The 12,345-nt window shown below is 43.1% G+C and overlaps 1 protein-coding gene across 3 annotated transcripts in view; it reads left to right on the forward strand.

Moving 5' to 3' along the window:
* The window catches only part of LOC144143606 (phospholipid-transporting ATPase ABCA3-like), a 105,605-nt gene extending 94,040 nt beyond the window's left edge, over nucleotides 1-11,565 (forward strand). For all 3 annotated transcript variants that reach the window (XM_077675435.1, XM_077675437.1, XM_077675436.1), the window contains 2 exons: nucleotides 4,434-4,659; nucleotides 6,417-11,565. In XM_077675435.1, coding sequence (XP_077531561.1) covers nucleotides 4,434-4,659; nucleotides 6,417-6,626 — 436 coding nt within the window. In that variant the 3' untranslated portion in view covers nucleotides 6,627-11,565. The remainder of the gene's footprint in view (nucleotides 1-4,433; nucleotides 4,660-6,416) is intronic.
* The last annotated feature ends 780 nt before the right edge of the window (nucleotides 11,566-12,345 follow it).

Genomic DNA, 12,345 nt, shown 5'->3' on the forward strand with positions numbered 1-12,345 from the left:
TCTTTTAGGTTGGTTTGGGGGAGGGGCACGGCATATCAGCATGCTTAATTACCACTCTGCATAGCACCAAAAGTGCTTGTACTTATTTCGAAACAAAATATCACTACTGCACATGGGCTTCCATTTTCTCCATTCCTGCATAGGGGATTGGCCAGTTGATGGGGGCCATCGGCAGTTGACGAAGCTGCCTAGACATCATGCATTTGTGTGTGCACTGCACATTATTTTAGCTGAATGCTTTTCTCACCCTCCCGGGCTTGTTTCCTTGGCTTGCTATGATTTGTCTACTCACAGTGTCATACGCACCAGGCCCCAAGTTATTTTTATGTTGATACGTTGTATATGTCCATGTGTCATACAAGTCCATACAAGACACGTATCTCATATGAATACATTCATACAAGACATCACGTGGCTATATTGTCTATGTGATACATTGCATACGTCTACAGTCAATACAGTCAAAACTCAATTTTGTGAAGTTAAGGGTCATCGCAGAAGATTTCGTTAAATTGAGAACTTCGGTAAATCGAGTTAGGCATTTCTTGGTCACTTAATTTGGTACGTATGACTATATAATGTAGCATCATCTAGAAAATGTACGCGGAGTCATATTTGCAAAGTGTAAATGCCATGAAAATAAAATTGCAGCCCACGCGTATGACAAGAGACGAAGAAAATTGTTACGTGAACAAGAATGGCCCCTAGGGGTTTCAATGTTGTTTCCCACCCAAGGAGTCGGTAATCTTTGCTTGCATGCGCTTTGTAGGCAACGTTTGCACAGAATTCTCATAAGTTTGTAGTGCATTCAGTGCATACTTTCAGTGCATACTTCCAGTGCATACCTTTGTTCGTGACGGAAAACGTCCACAGCAGATCAAGGGCATCCATCACTGGACCCGGTATCAGCACGGATGCTTCCATATCTTCAACGCTTTCGTCGGCGTCTTCACCCGCCGCCACTTCCTCCACGCTTTTTACAAGCTGCAAGATAACTCGGTCATTTAAAACTTCCGTAGTGGCTGCGTTTGCACCAGCGCTCACTTAGTCAGAGGAGCTTATCTCGATGGGCACTTCATCCACTGAATGAAGGTGGTCCCAGGCATCTTCATGCTGGTGTACGAGACCTTTGCAGTCTGGTACAGCTTCCGCAATTTCAGGACCTGGTGTACAGGAGCCAGCAGGGCTGAAGCAGTTGGCGATTGGCTGCGTTGTTGCTCTCCAAGCGGGAGAGGTTCGCGTTTGAACCCATTCCCATTTCACCCTTCCCGATTGTTCTGTCCCGTTTCAACCCGGCGCAAACCGACCTTCCCGTTTCGCCCTTTCCCACTTGGCCCGTTCCCGTATGAACCCATTCCCATTTCAACCTTCCCATTTGTTCCTTCCCATTTCAACCCGGGGTGAAAGAACCTTCCCGTTTCATATTTTCCTATTTAGCCCGTTCCCGGAATAATGTACCCAGTTTATGAAACGTTATAAAAACATTTTCATATTGTTTTTAATTTATTTCCGTTTGTTCACAGCCGCTGCGATAGCATGCTCAGTACATCCAGAGTCCTTGACTGCTTTTCAAACCTGGGCTTCACTTTTTGAATCTGGAGACGACGAAATCTGGTTACAATTCGTCATACCAATTAACAAATCTTTTAAATTAACAAAGCCTAACAAACACATTAACAATTAACAAATTAATAAACAAATCTTTTAAATTAACAAAGGTTTCAAATTAACAAACCAAAAAATGATAAAATCAAAAAGCCCAGAAAAGCGCCGCGGAAGCACAAATAAATCGCAAAAACGCCCTCACTTTGAAAGAAATCGTATTTGGCGGACTAACGCATTTAATCGTTATATTAGCGCAAGTGTACATCAATGTCAAAAAGAAGCAGATGAAAACTATAAAATATAAAAAGATGTATAAAAATAAAGTAACCCTATGTATCTGGATACATATGCCACATCTGGCTATAAAAAATCGCAGTCATGAGAAACGGCGAAAACTATAAACTTAGCTTTGCGTTTTATTGATTCTGTTTATTCCCGTCATTTTAGCGTACTCAATTTGCATAATAGGGCAAACCTTCAAAAACTTTAGCAGTGCAGGGTTGCCTTTAGCCTAAATTTTCTTTACTACAGAAACTTAAAATTGTCATGAAAATACTACCTCCAAGGGCCTTTCACACATTCAGCGGGAAGTCGTCATAGTAAGACTATTAGGCAACCAATCAGCTGAATTACTATTCGAAAGTTCTCTTTGTTTCCTCGTGCACTTTCTTACTGGAATAAGTTAACTGAACGAACAATGAACACAGTATCGTTAAAAGAATTTTCCCCACGTATTGTAAATATGTGCTCTGGTTGAATCGTCATATTTTAAAATTGGAATACATTATGAATGCATATTCTTGTTCGGACCCCTTTGCGTCTATTACATATTTATGTCTTTTACATATTTGTGTGGGGCATTTTTAAACTACGCCAACCAATACTGATGTGTATTTATGTTCACTCTTGCATGAGCCCGACCAGGCCGTAAAGTTTCGGTAAATAAATAAAAATATCTGCCCATTATTCACGTAGGATAGGCATTTGTAGCCAATTTTCAGATTTCTGCACGTTTTTGCCTTTTTAAAGTCCCTCCTACGGACAGCTTTGATCTATAGATCTCTCGAACTCGAAGACAAAGCTACGCTCTAAACAATGAGCATAGGAGTGGCTGATAAATAAATTTCAGCCGCACGTACGAACACCAACTGCAGAAAAATCCAATGCGTGCATTCCTTAAGATATTGGGTATCTTTATAGTAGACTTTCGCCGCTACAAATTTTGTGTCAAGAGGGCAGTATCGGCCTAAGGCATTTGGAAACTTTTATCGGCCGGAAATATCGGTCGATTCCGGAAAATTTGGTGCATACAAGTTTTTAGTGCATGACCCGTTGCTTGTAAGCACATTTTGGGGAACAGTTTCGAAGACGGTAACGCATATTTTCAGAAATTCAAATAGGTTGCAACGATGCGGGTTCAAATGAGAAGGGCGCTTTGGGAGCGGGTTGTAACGGGAAGGGCGTTTTGGGAACGGGCTGAAACAGGAAGCGCCCAAACGGGAAGGTCGTTTCGGGAACGGGCGCACACGGGACGGGTCAAGCGGGAAGGGCGTTTCGGGAACGGGTTCAAACAGGAAGGGGTCAAACGGGAATGGGTTCTTTCGGGCTACACCCCTCCAAGCCGCCGCCACCATTTCAACTGCCATGAAAACATCGATATTCGTCTCGTGCTTCAGCTCTCGGTTTACAAGAAGCAGGACAAAGGTGCTCTACGATGGTACTTTTGGCGTTACATGAGTCAATTTTGAGGTGTTCTCTGCAGAATTTACCGAAATAAACACTTTCTGAATTGCATTTTTAGAGAAAAGATTCGTTAAACCGGGAGAGATCATAATATTAGTTCTTTTACTTGGAGTTATTCAAAGAATTGGGCTCAGTGGGCATCTTTAAGGGGGATCTGGATGTCTTCGTTAAATTGGGGCTTTTGTTAAATTGGGTTTTGCCTGTATATATATGTGAAAACATATACAGGACCACAGAACGTAGACATGCATGCCTGATATGAACATATACACATATATGTATGGACATATATGATGTACGGACATATAAAGAACCACATGATGTAATTGGGCTTCGGCTGTATATATATGTTCACGTGTATGTTCGTACGGATATGTCCATATGTATGTGTTCCATCCGCTCCGGTGGCTCAGTGGCTAAGGCGTTGTGCTGCTGAGCACGAGGACGCGGGATTGATTCCCGGCTGTGGCAGCTGCTTTTCTGATGTGGGCAAAAAGCAGAATTGTCGCATGTGTATGACATTTCGGCGCACATTAAACATATTCAGGTGGTCAAAATTAATCCTGCACCCTCCACTATGGCGCGCCTCATCACCTGCGTTGCGTCAGCGCATTCAACCCTGCAATCAATCAAATCAATATGTATCTGTTCGTACGTACATGTTTACATATCTTCATACAACACGTGTATGGCTGTATGTCACGTATATCTATATATGTCTACGTCGTAGATGGCCTTATGTATACTCCCATACGTTGACATATATGTAGATCGATATGCTTATGTTCATTCGTATCTGTTTGTACGTGTATGTCCATATATGTCATACAAGGCAGGCATGTCTATACATCATGTGGTTCCTTATATGTCAGTACATCATATATGTCCATACATATATGTGTATATGTTCACACCAGGCTTGCATGTCTACGTTTTGTGGTCCTGTATATGTCTTCACGTAATACGTGTCCATGCCTTGACGAATACATACAGGCCCATACATATATGTTGACATAGAAGACTCGTATGCGCATACGTCACCTGTATTGCTTTCTTCCCCTCCTCCTTCCCGCTTCGCAACCCAGCATGGAGGAGTGTGAAGCCCTGTGCCAGCGGATCTCGATCATGGTGAACGGCTCGTTCCGCTGCCTGGGCTCCACCCAGCACCTCAAGTCCAAGTTCGGCCAGGGCTTCACGGTCATCGTCAAGCTGGGCCACGAGCAGGCCGCCACCCCGGGCATCACCGAGGCCATCCAGAACTCCATGCTGGCCCGCTTCCCTGGCCACTGTGTGCTGAGGGACAGCCACCAGGTGAGCAGCAGCACTGGGCCCCTTTGGCTTGCCATTTGGCACTGCAGTAGAACCCCACTCTTGCGTTCCTCAGTGCTGCGTTTTCCCGGCTGCTATGTTGTTTTTGTCCAGTCCCGGCGCAGCTCATGCAGAGTCCCACATATCCTCGCTGTTACGTCGTGGTTCAGGGTACGTTCCCGGATCATGCGTCGCAATCTGACACTCCGAACCTGCTCGGGCAACAAGCGCGGACCGCCATTTGGATGTTCGACGAGCCTTGGCCGGGCTTGGCTACGGAACTGACTGCATGAAGCCGCACGCGGGTGCGATTCGGCACCACTAGATGGCCCTCTGTTACTCTACTCTGTCACCATCATCACTGCGCTTACAATGGAAGTTTCACTTCGGACTGGCCAATGTGCGTTTGCCATAAAGCACCACCGCAAGAATAGTACGCACTCTCGTCGTCATCGTGTGCTTCAAGCTTTGAGATGACCGTTAAATTTGCAACCGCAAACTTGGTCGACCCTTGATGGTGTCGCGAACACGGGAGGCGCTTTCCCTTCAGGAAAAGCTTGACGTACTGAAAGCAGTAGACAAGCAGCCAGCGTGGAAGAGAGTAGACATCGCTAGGGGCCTTGCAGTGCCACGAGTGGCGTTTTCCAACGATCGGAAGAAGCGGCAATCATACATTCACCAGTTTTTTAAGGTTTTGAAAGCCAAAGTTGCAGAAATACACGGTTGCAAGTCAAAGCTACACTGTTTTCGTTCATTTTCGAGGGTTTCCTCACTGCTGCTTCTTCCTGGTCGTTGCGTTTTGTTTTCCCGGTCCGGTGAAAAACGCATGAACGGGGTTCTAGTGTACTCAGAAGTCCGTCAGAGCAGCCCCGTATATTATTTGCCCACTGAATTTGTATTGCGGCAGCAGTTTTGGACTGCTTACGAACGGCTTCAAACACATATGGCAGGCAAATAAAAGAGACCAACTAGTGCACGGCAGCTCTTATTCGTGACGGCACTCGGCAAGCGGCTTTTAAAACAGGTTATGAAGCCCGAATTAAACCTTGTTTGATTTGAAGGAACCAGCCTTGGATAACTGAGTCAGCTCCATTGCAGCTGCGGAAGAAGGTTTTTTAACCGAGAAATTGCAAGCGATATTGAAAACCTTTCGAGTTTCGCACTACAGTGACAGGAGTGATGCAGTTTAACATGCAGCTTAACATGTGATGCAGTTTTGTGATGCAGTTTAACATCTAACATAGCACTTTAACACATTTATCACTGTGTTAAAGTTTTCATCCAAGTGATGCGATCAAACTGAACTAAGGTCCCGTCGCCCTGCTGTCATGCTTCTTGGTGGTCGCTTAGATCGGTGGCCGCTAGTTGTGACAATGAGATTCTGGTTATGTAATTCAGGGGCATTGTGCACATGCAGGATTATACTAATAATGCAGTTGTATTGAGCAAATAATCATTAATGAACTGCCTCCCAAAATGTTGAAAAGGCTCGTTTAAGACTCACATATAGGGGCTTCTAAAACACAACTGTAGCCTATTAAAAAGAAAGGTAATAATGGGACAATACCGCTCAAGGTGTGATCAGTGCTCGTATGGTTGGTAAGGAAATACGTACCCTAGATTTTATTTTATGTTCGGCGGATGTCTTCGACAATCGTCTGAAATACTCTTTCAGACCCTTTCAAGCCACCACTGAAAACACGTTTAGACTCACTCGTGTACGGAATTTCTTCTTAATTTGCGACTTGTTTTACCCTCAGGCATTGCTCCACTTCCACGTCACCGACACAAGTCTAAAGTGGAGCCAGCTCTTCGAGATCCTGGAGTCGCTCAAACAGGAGCTCTCCTTCGAAGACTACATTGTGAGCGACACCACGCTGGAGCAGATCTTCTTGGCCTTCGCTCGTGCCCAGCGGGAGGTCACTTCCGATCCGGCCGCAGGATGCTTCAGGCGATGCTGGCGTTTCTAGGTGACCCTTCGTATTCCGTTACGCTGCCAACCGACGTTAGGGCTAGCTGATTAAGAGCCGTGCTGCTCTGTGATTTGCTGCGTCTTGGCGTTAGCGGAGGTTGTGTAAGCAAGTCGTCATACATGCAGACAAGCTGTCCAAGAAGGAATGTAGGCTTGTAAACCATGGGCTACCTTTACTGTAATAAGCATTTGGCGCTAAATGTCAGAGCAAATCTATTGCACTAGGCCTAAAGAATTATTTTTAATTCAGACAAGGTAGAAAGCGAATATTGTTTAAACGAATTTTTATATTATGCCAGTATGGACAACCGCCGATTTAGGCGACTACATTGTCACAAAAGCTGCCTACGCACAAAAATTGCAGGCGAGATGTGTAAAAGGCACATGGCTTTGTTAGTGGCCTTTGCTGATCAGTTAAAAGTTTTGTGGAGGCTTGTGGTTCTTGTACTTACAGAGTTGCTCTATTTGTCCGGTTAGATGGTGAATGAAGTTAAGTGACTGAAATGCTCAGGAAGATGTTTAATGTATGAAGTATTGTTTACTTTGTTATCCTTTTGATGACACATGTTTAGGTGCTTCATAATGCTTGAGCAAAATGGGCTGTTTAATGCTATCGATTTGACATTGTGTAGTGAAACTGCGTAAAAAAATTAAGCAAGCTTCCCGTTTGCCTGTTCTTAAAACTGAATAGCTGCGGACAATTACATTAGTTTATGTATTGTAACACGTATAGAAATCTCATCATGTTTAGTTAACAATCTTGAAGGGACTTTTTTTTGCTCGCTGCTTGTTGTAGTGTTCTGCATTCCCTACTGCTCGCCAAGTGCAGCAAAGCACAGAGCACACGTCATTTCTTATTGCCATCTTTGCCTTGCTCTGGCAGTTATTGAAAGTTTTAGCGGTTTATGAAGGAGTCTATACACTTGGAGCACCATTAAGTGCACCTGCCCATTCTAGATCTTAAAAGAAAGTTCTGTTACTTACAAAGTCCGTGTGAAACCTGTGGCTGATTTGGAAAGCCGATAGGTTTGAGCTGTGCTCGGCAAGTTGCTTAGTGAGAGGCAGGCTTAACGTTTCTGAAGTCGCTGTGAATGCCGTGATTCACTTTAGTTTGAAGGCGGGTATATTCATGCAACAGCCCTCGAGGGCTGTTGCATGTAGCGGTGGTGTTTCAAATGTATGCCTTTCAAATACGTATTTGTAGTGCTTATGTTCTTGAATTAATTTGTGTGCAATTTCAAGCGCTGCTTTGTTTACATAGCTGGCGTAGTGCTTGGTTGTTCAGCCATGCGGAGGCAAAGCTCTGGCAAATGTGTTTTTGGAATTGAAAGGGGCTGTGGACTGTAGTGTTAAACGCTTCAGTTCAGTTTTATATAAATATATTTTTTTCTCTTTCAATTCTCTGACCTCGTGAGCATGACGCAGTGAGAAGTATTCCTAAAAGCTGCACTTTAAAAGGTACTTCGAAATGTCATATACCGTCATCATCGTTCGTGGTTCATTTTTGATTTCATTTGTTTACCATGTCAATGTGAACAAAGACGAAAGTTTAAAACTTTCTGTCCTCGTGAAGGTTGTGCAGATTATTGATTGCGCGGAGGTGGATTCGTAACGTTCTTGAGCATTGTTACTGGCCTGTGGTGTATGCTGAATACGGTGCGTAAATTGAGGTATTGGGGCTACAAATGGAAACTGTGTTAGCCTTTAATTTTTAAGTTGGGAGCTGTTTCTGTGTGTACTTGTATTGATGGAAATGGCACCCTGTGTGAAATGTGTGCTCTTTTGCGGATTGTTACCTCTGCATTTTCATGAAAGGCGGGCACGGGATAGGTGTACAGTCGAACACGCATATATCGAACTCCAAGGGGATCGCGAAAAAGTTCGATATATCGATAATTCGAAATATAAAATATGCCAATCTAAAGGTTATCTGAAAGCTGCGCACATCACAGACCTCTTCAATGTCGCGACAAGCGGTAACTTGCGGCGCAGCGTTTGATATATCGAATGTGCCCATGATCGGGAGCTCGATACACTCGAACAACAGCGCTATATGCTTTTGCATGGTTTTCCAAGGGGATGTTCAGACTGTTCGATATAGACAATAATTCGATATATGCGTGTTTGATATATCCGTGTTCGACTGTATTCTGATGCAATTTAGCACGGGTTTCAACAACATAAAAACCGCATTTTGTTGTTTTGATTACCGCTGCAGCAGCACCTGTCAGCTTTGAGGTTTAAGCATCACAGGTGGAGAATTGTCTGTGCATAGACACGTGCACCTGTACTGCACTTCCTGGCATCGGCAGTATCGTTCATTATTTTTCATTAATTTTAACTGTCAGTTTGTACCTTCGTGTTCCTGATCGCCACTGAATTCATCAAGCTACGATTGTCAATTCACAAGTTAAACTGTCGTGGTGTCACTATTTCTCTACGTATAATAATTGGCTGTTAACCATTCATTTTATAACACCCATGGGTTTATGGTCATCTATAACTAGAGACAACATTAGTTTGTGTCCTGCACAAGTTTCTAATCTGCTTCAGTTCTTTTATTTTATACATAGGCTTCTTCTTCTCTTCCATGGTATTTTCACTACTATTTAATGAAAAATAATTGAAAACATCATTTATGATGTTCTTTTTGTGAGATTGCGCATTGTTTTATAAGGCCTGATTTCTGGGGGACATAACAGACTTACCGTATTTATTCTAATATAGGCCGAGGTTTTTTTTTCCAAAATCCGCAGTCAAAGTCATACCCCGCCTTATATTTGAAGCTCAGTATATATATATATATATATATATATATATATATATACATACATACACATACATACACACACTCTCTCTCCATACTGTACCCTCGCCTTATAATCGAATAAATACAGTAATCACTACGGATACTATCCCCCTTCCAGCAGTCTTACTGCTGCGAATAGATGTAACATTTCTTCAAAATTTTCAGTTTTGCAGTAAATCTCTGCAAATGCCAGCTATTCTTAATGTGTACACCTGTTATGTACACCTGTGGTGTATTTCGCAGGTGTACACATATACAGGTATACACCTGTTATGTATTTGCACAAACAAATTGTTTGTGCAAATATTTTGTTTGACATGGAGGAGACATGCAAACCAGTTCTCTTCTGTTATATAAAACGGCAGCTGAAAAGTAGACGACACAGCATTGGGTGGAACAATCTTGAGCTCTGTAGGGTAGCAAGGAATTGCATCGGCTCATCGATTCGTTTTGTGGCATTCATTTCGCCCAGGGCAAATCACTAGGCTACTGAGCTGTTGACGTGCAATCCGACATGATTTGGTCTAAGAGGTAATACCCAATCGACAGTTCGCATTGAGAGCGGCAGTTTTGGCCGTTTTGCTGAGTAAATGTCGAAACAACACCGCAGTGGTGGTGCTCGCGTGATGCTGGGGAAACCAACTTGCACTTTGTTGAAATGCCAAACTCTTCTCCCGAAAGCCAACATTCTTGACCACATCGCAACAAAACAGCTGGAACATTACGTGACATCCTGCGCAGAGGCATACGTAGTGCTAGGGTACTGTGCTAATACTTCATTACAATACTGGCATTTCAACTTTATGCTTTGTACTTTTGAACACGGGTACAGGTGCAAGCTTGAGGAAAGAGTGCGTTGATGATGAGAGTATGTTAGTAGGAAGTATTTTGTTAGAAAAGAGTATGTTGAGGAAGAAGAGTGTGTTTTGTGCATGAGAGAACGGTGAATGCTTTTGGTGTATGTTGTACAGTCCAGTCAAAACCAAAAAGTCCCGTTATCGCAGCGCGTAGTTACGGAGCTTTATAACGTCAAGCTAGTATGCAATGTTGAAGCAGGCGGGATAAAAGCTTGCTGCCTAAGTGCCGTCCAGTTTTGTGGCTTACAGTGGGTTGGTGCCTAGGCATTTTTGCTACACGATTATGCTGTGAAGTACCACGCCTGCAATGGTCCAGAAGCTGTAGAATGCCCGAGTGCCCATGAATAAGCAAGTTGCGAGCTGACAGCAAAAAGTATATTTGTGCTGCGTTTTTGTATCATTGGCCTTTTTACTGGCTTCAGTTCGCTCTGCGTTGTGTGTAGGTCATTATTTGAATGAGGCTGGTTCATACTTTTGTGCATTCTGGGTGATATTGAAGGATTGAAGCACTACTTTGTCGTGTAAGGTTTGGTCATCTTCTATGAACGCTCGCTGTTTTAAATGTGACTGCTTTCATTGCACCAGTTGTGATAGTGAACTCTGGGAGTAAAGGTTTGCAAAGTATGTGTTAACCCTAGCCTTTAGCGAGCTGACTAGCTCCTGTGGTTTCCCAAATTCACGGTGCTATTGGAAACTCGTCTCCGCCATTTGTATGGCAGCACTAGGATCTTTTCTGTTAAAGACCCTTGTTTGATTTGGTCTGTTACATTCGTAATCCTATGGAATTTTTTTTACATAACTTTTGGTGCGAAGTAAACACATCTTATGTTACGGAGTAATTACCATCGCACAAACATGCTGCATCAAGTGCATTGAACATTTATTTCGATGTAGCAAGTACTAATGGTGCTGGTGTGAATTTTAAGCAGAGATATTGCCTGCCCAGGCTGTCAGATTTTAGCTAAAGTAAAATTTAGCAATTGTCATCAGGACAGGATGCCTGTGTTTATTGCCGTCATGTCCCAAGCGCGACATCTGCCCAAAAATGTGTCTTCATCACTGTACTCTTTTTATTTTCTTTTGTTCACATGTGACTTGCGTGCTAGTCAATCTTTTACTGTGGCCTCGTGTATTAGTTCTCCGGCAACTATTTTCACCTCTCTGGCTTTGTATTCTGAGTGCAGATGCCTTCTTGCTATCTGTGTCACTGCAGTGCTTTGTGATACACGTTTTTTACTGCAATGTTTGAAATAAATGTTGATGCTGACAAACTGGTGCTATTTGACATGCCTCGCAAAACTGCCCGTCACTGGTCTTGCTTCCTCTACCCTGACGCATTGTACCGAACACATGCAACAAACTCAAATGCTGTTTTTTGACACAAAATGCCTACCAGTATTTAACCGTTTTTGAAATACTATAGACATGTATAGTTCAGATCCAAAAAGTACAACTTGTGTGACGATACTGATCACATGCAGTCCGTGTGGGTTTGGAAGTGGGAATTATAGCCACCCATTCTTAAGTCCTTCAATGATGACAAACTCAATTTTGGTGTTTTTTTAAATACAAGTTTTAAGAGATTTTACTACTCTGGAGGTGGAAGGCTGGTGATGAGATGGTTTGGCTGCACAAATCCCACAATACTCTGTGAAAGGTAATTTTCTGGGAAAAATTAACCCTTTTTCTTCCGTTTAGCTAGGTTAGTGCTTCTACAGTTTCTAATTAAATGCTTTACAGTCGTTATGTCGAGCGTAGCCATGGGCACATGTGGGTAGGGGCTTAAGCAGCCTAACGCAAACATAGCACTCCAAATAAAACGAGTTACAAATTTTTTGTCATGTCGAGCGTAGCCATGGGCACATGTGGGTAGGGGCTTAAGCAGCCTAACGCAAACATTGCACTCCAAATAAAACGAGTTACAAATTTTTTGACTCACAGACACAAAGGTTCTGTGACATCGCATAAATATTGGAAAGTGAATAATTGATCTACACAGCACATCTTAAGGTACAATGCAACCTCCATCATCAAAAGACATCAGTGATCAT

The sequence above is a fragment of the Haemaphysalis longicornis genome, unplaced genomic scaffold (genome assembly GCF_048455015.1).
Source record: "Haemaphysalis longicornis isolate Haplotype H1 unplaced genomic scaffold, Haemaphysalis longicornis Haplotype H1 scaffold_6, whole genome shotgun sequence".
Lineage (NCBI taxonomy): Eukaryota > Metazoa > Arthropoda > Arachnida > Ixodida > Ixodidae > Haemaphysalis > Haemaphysalis longicornis.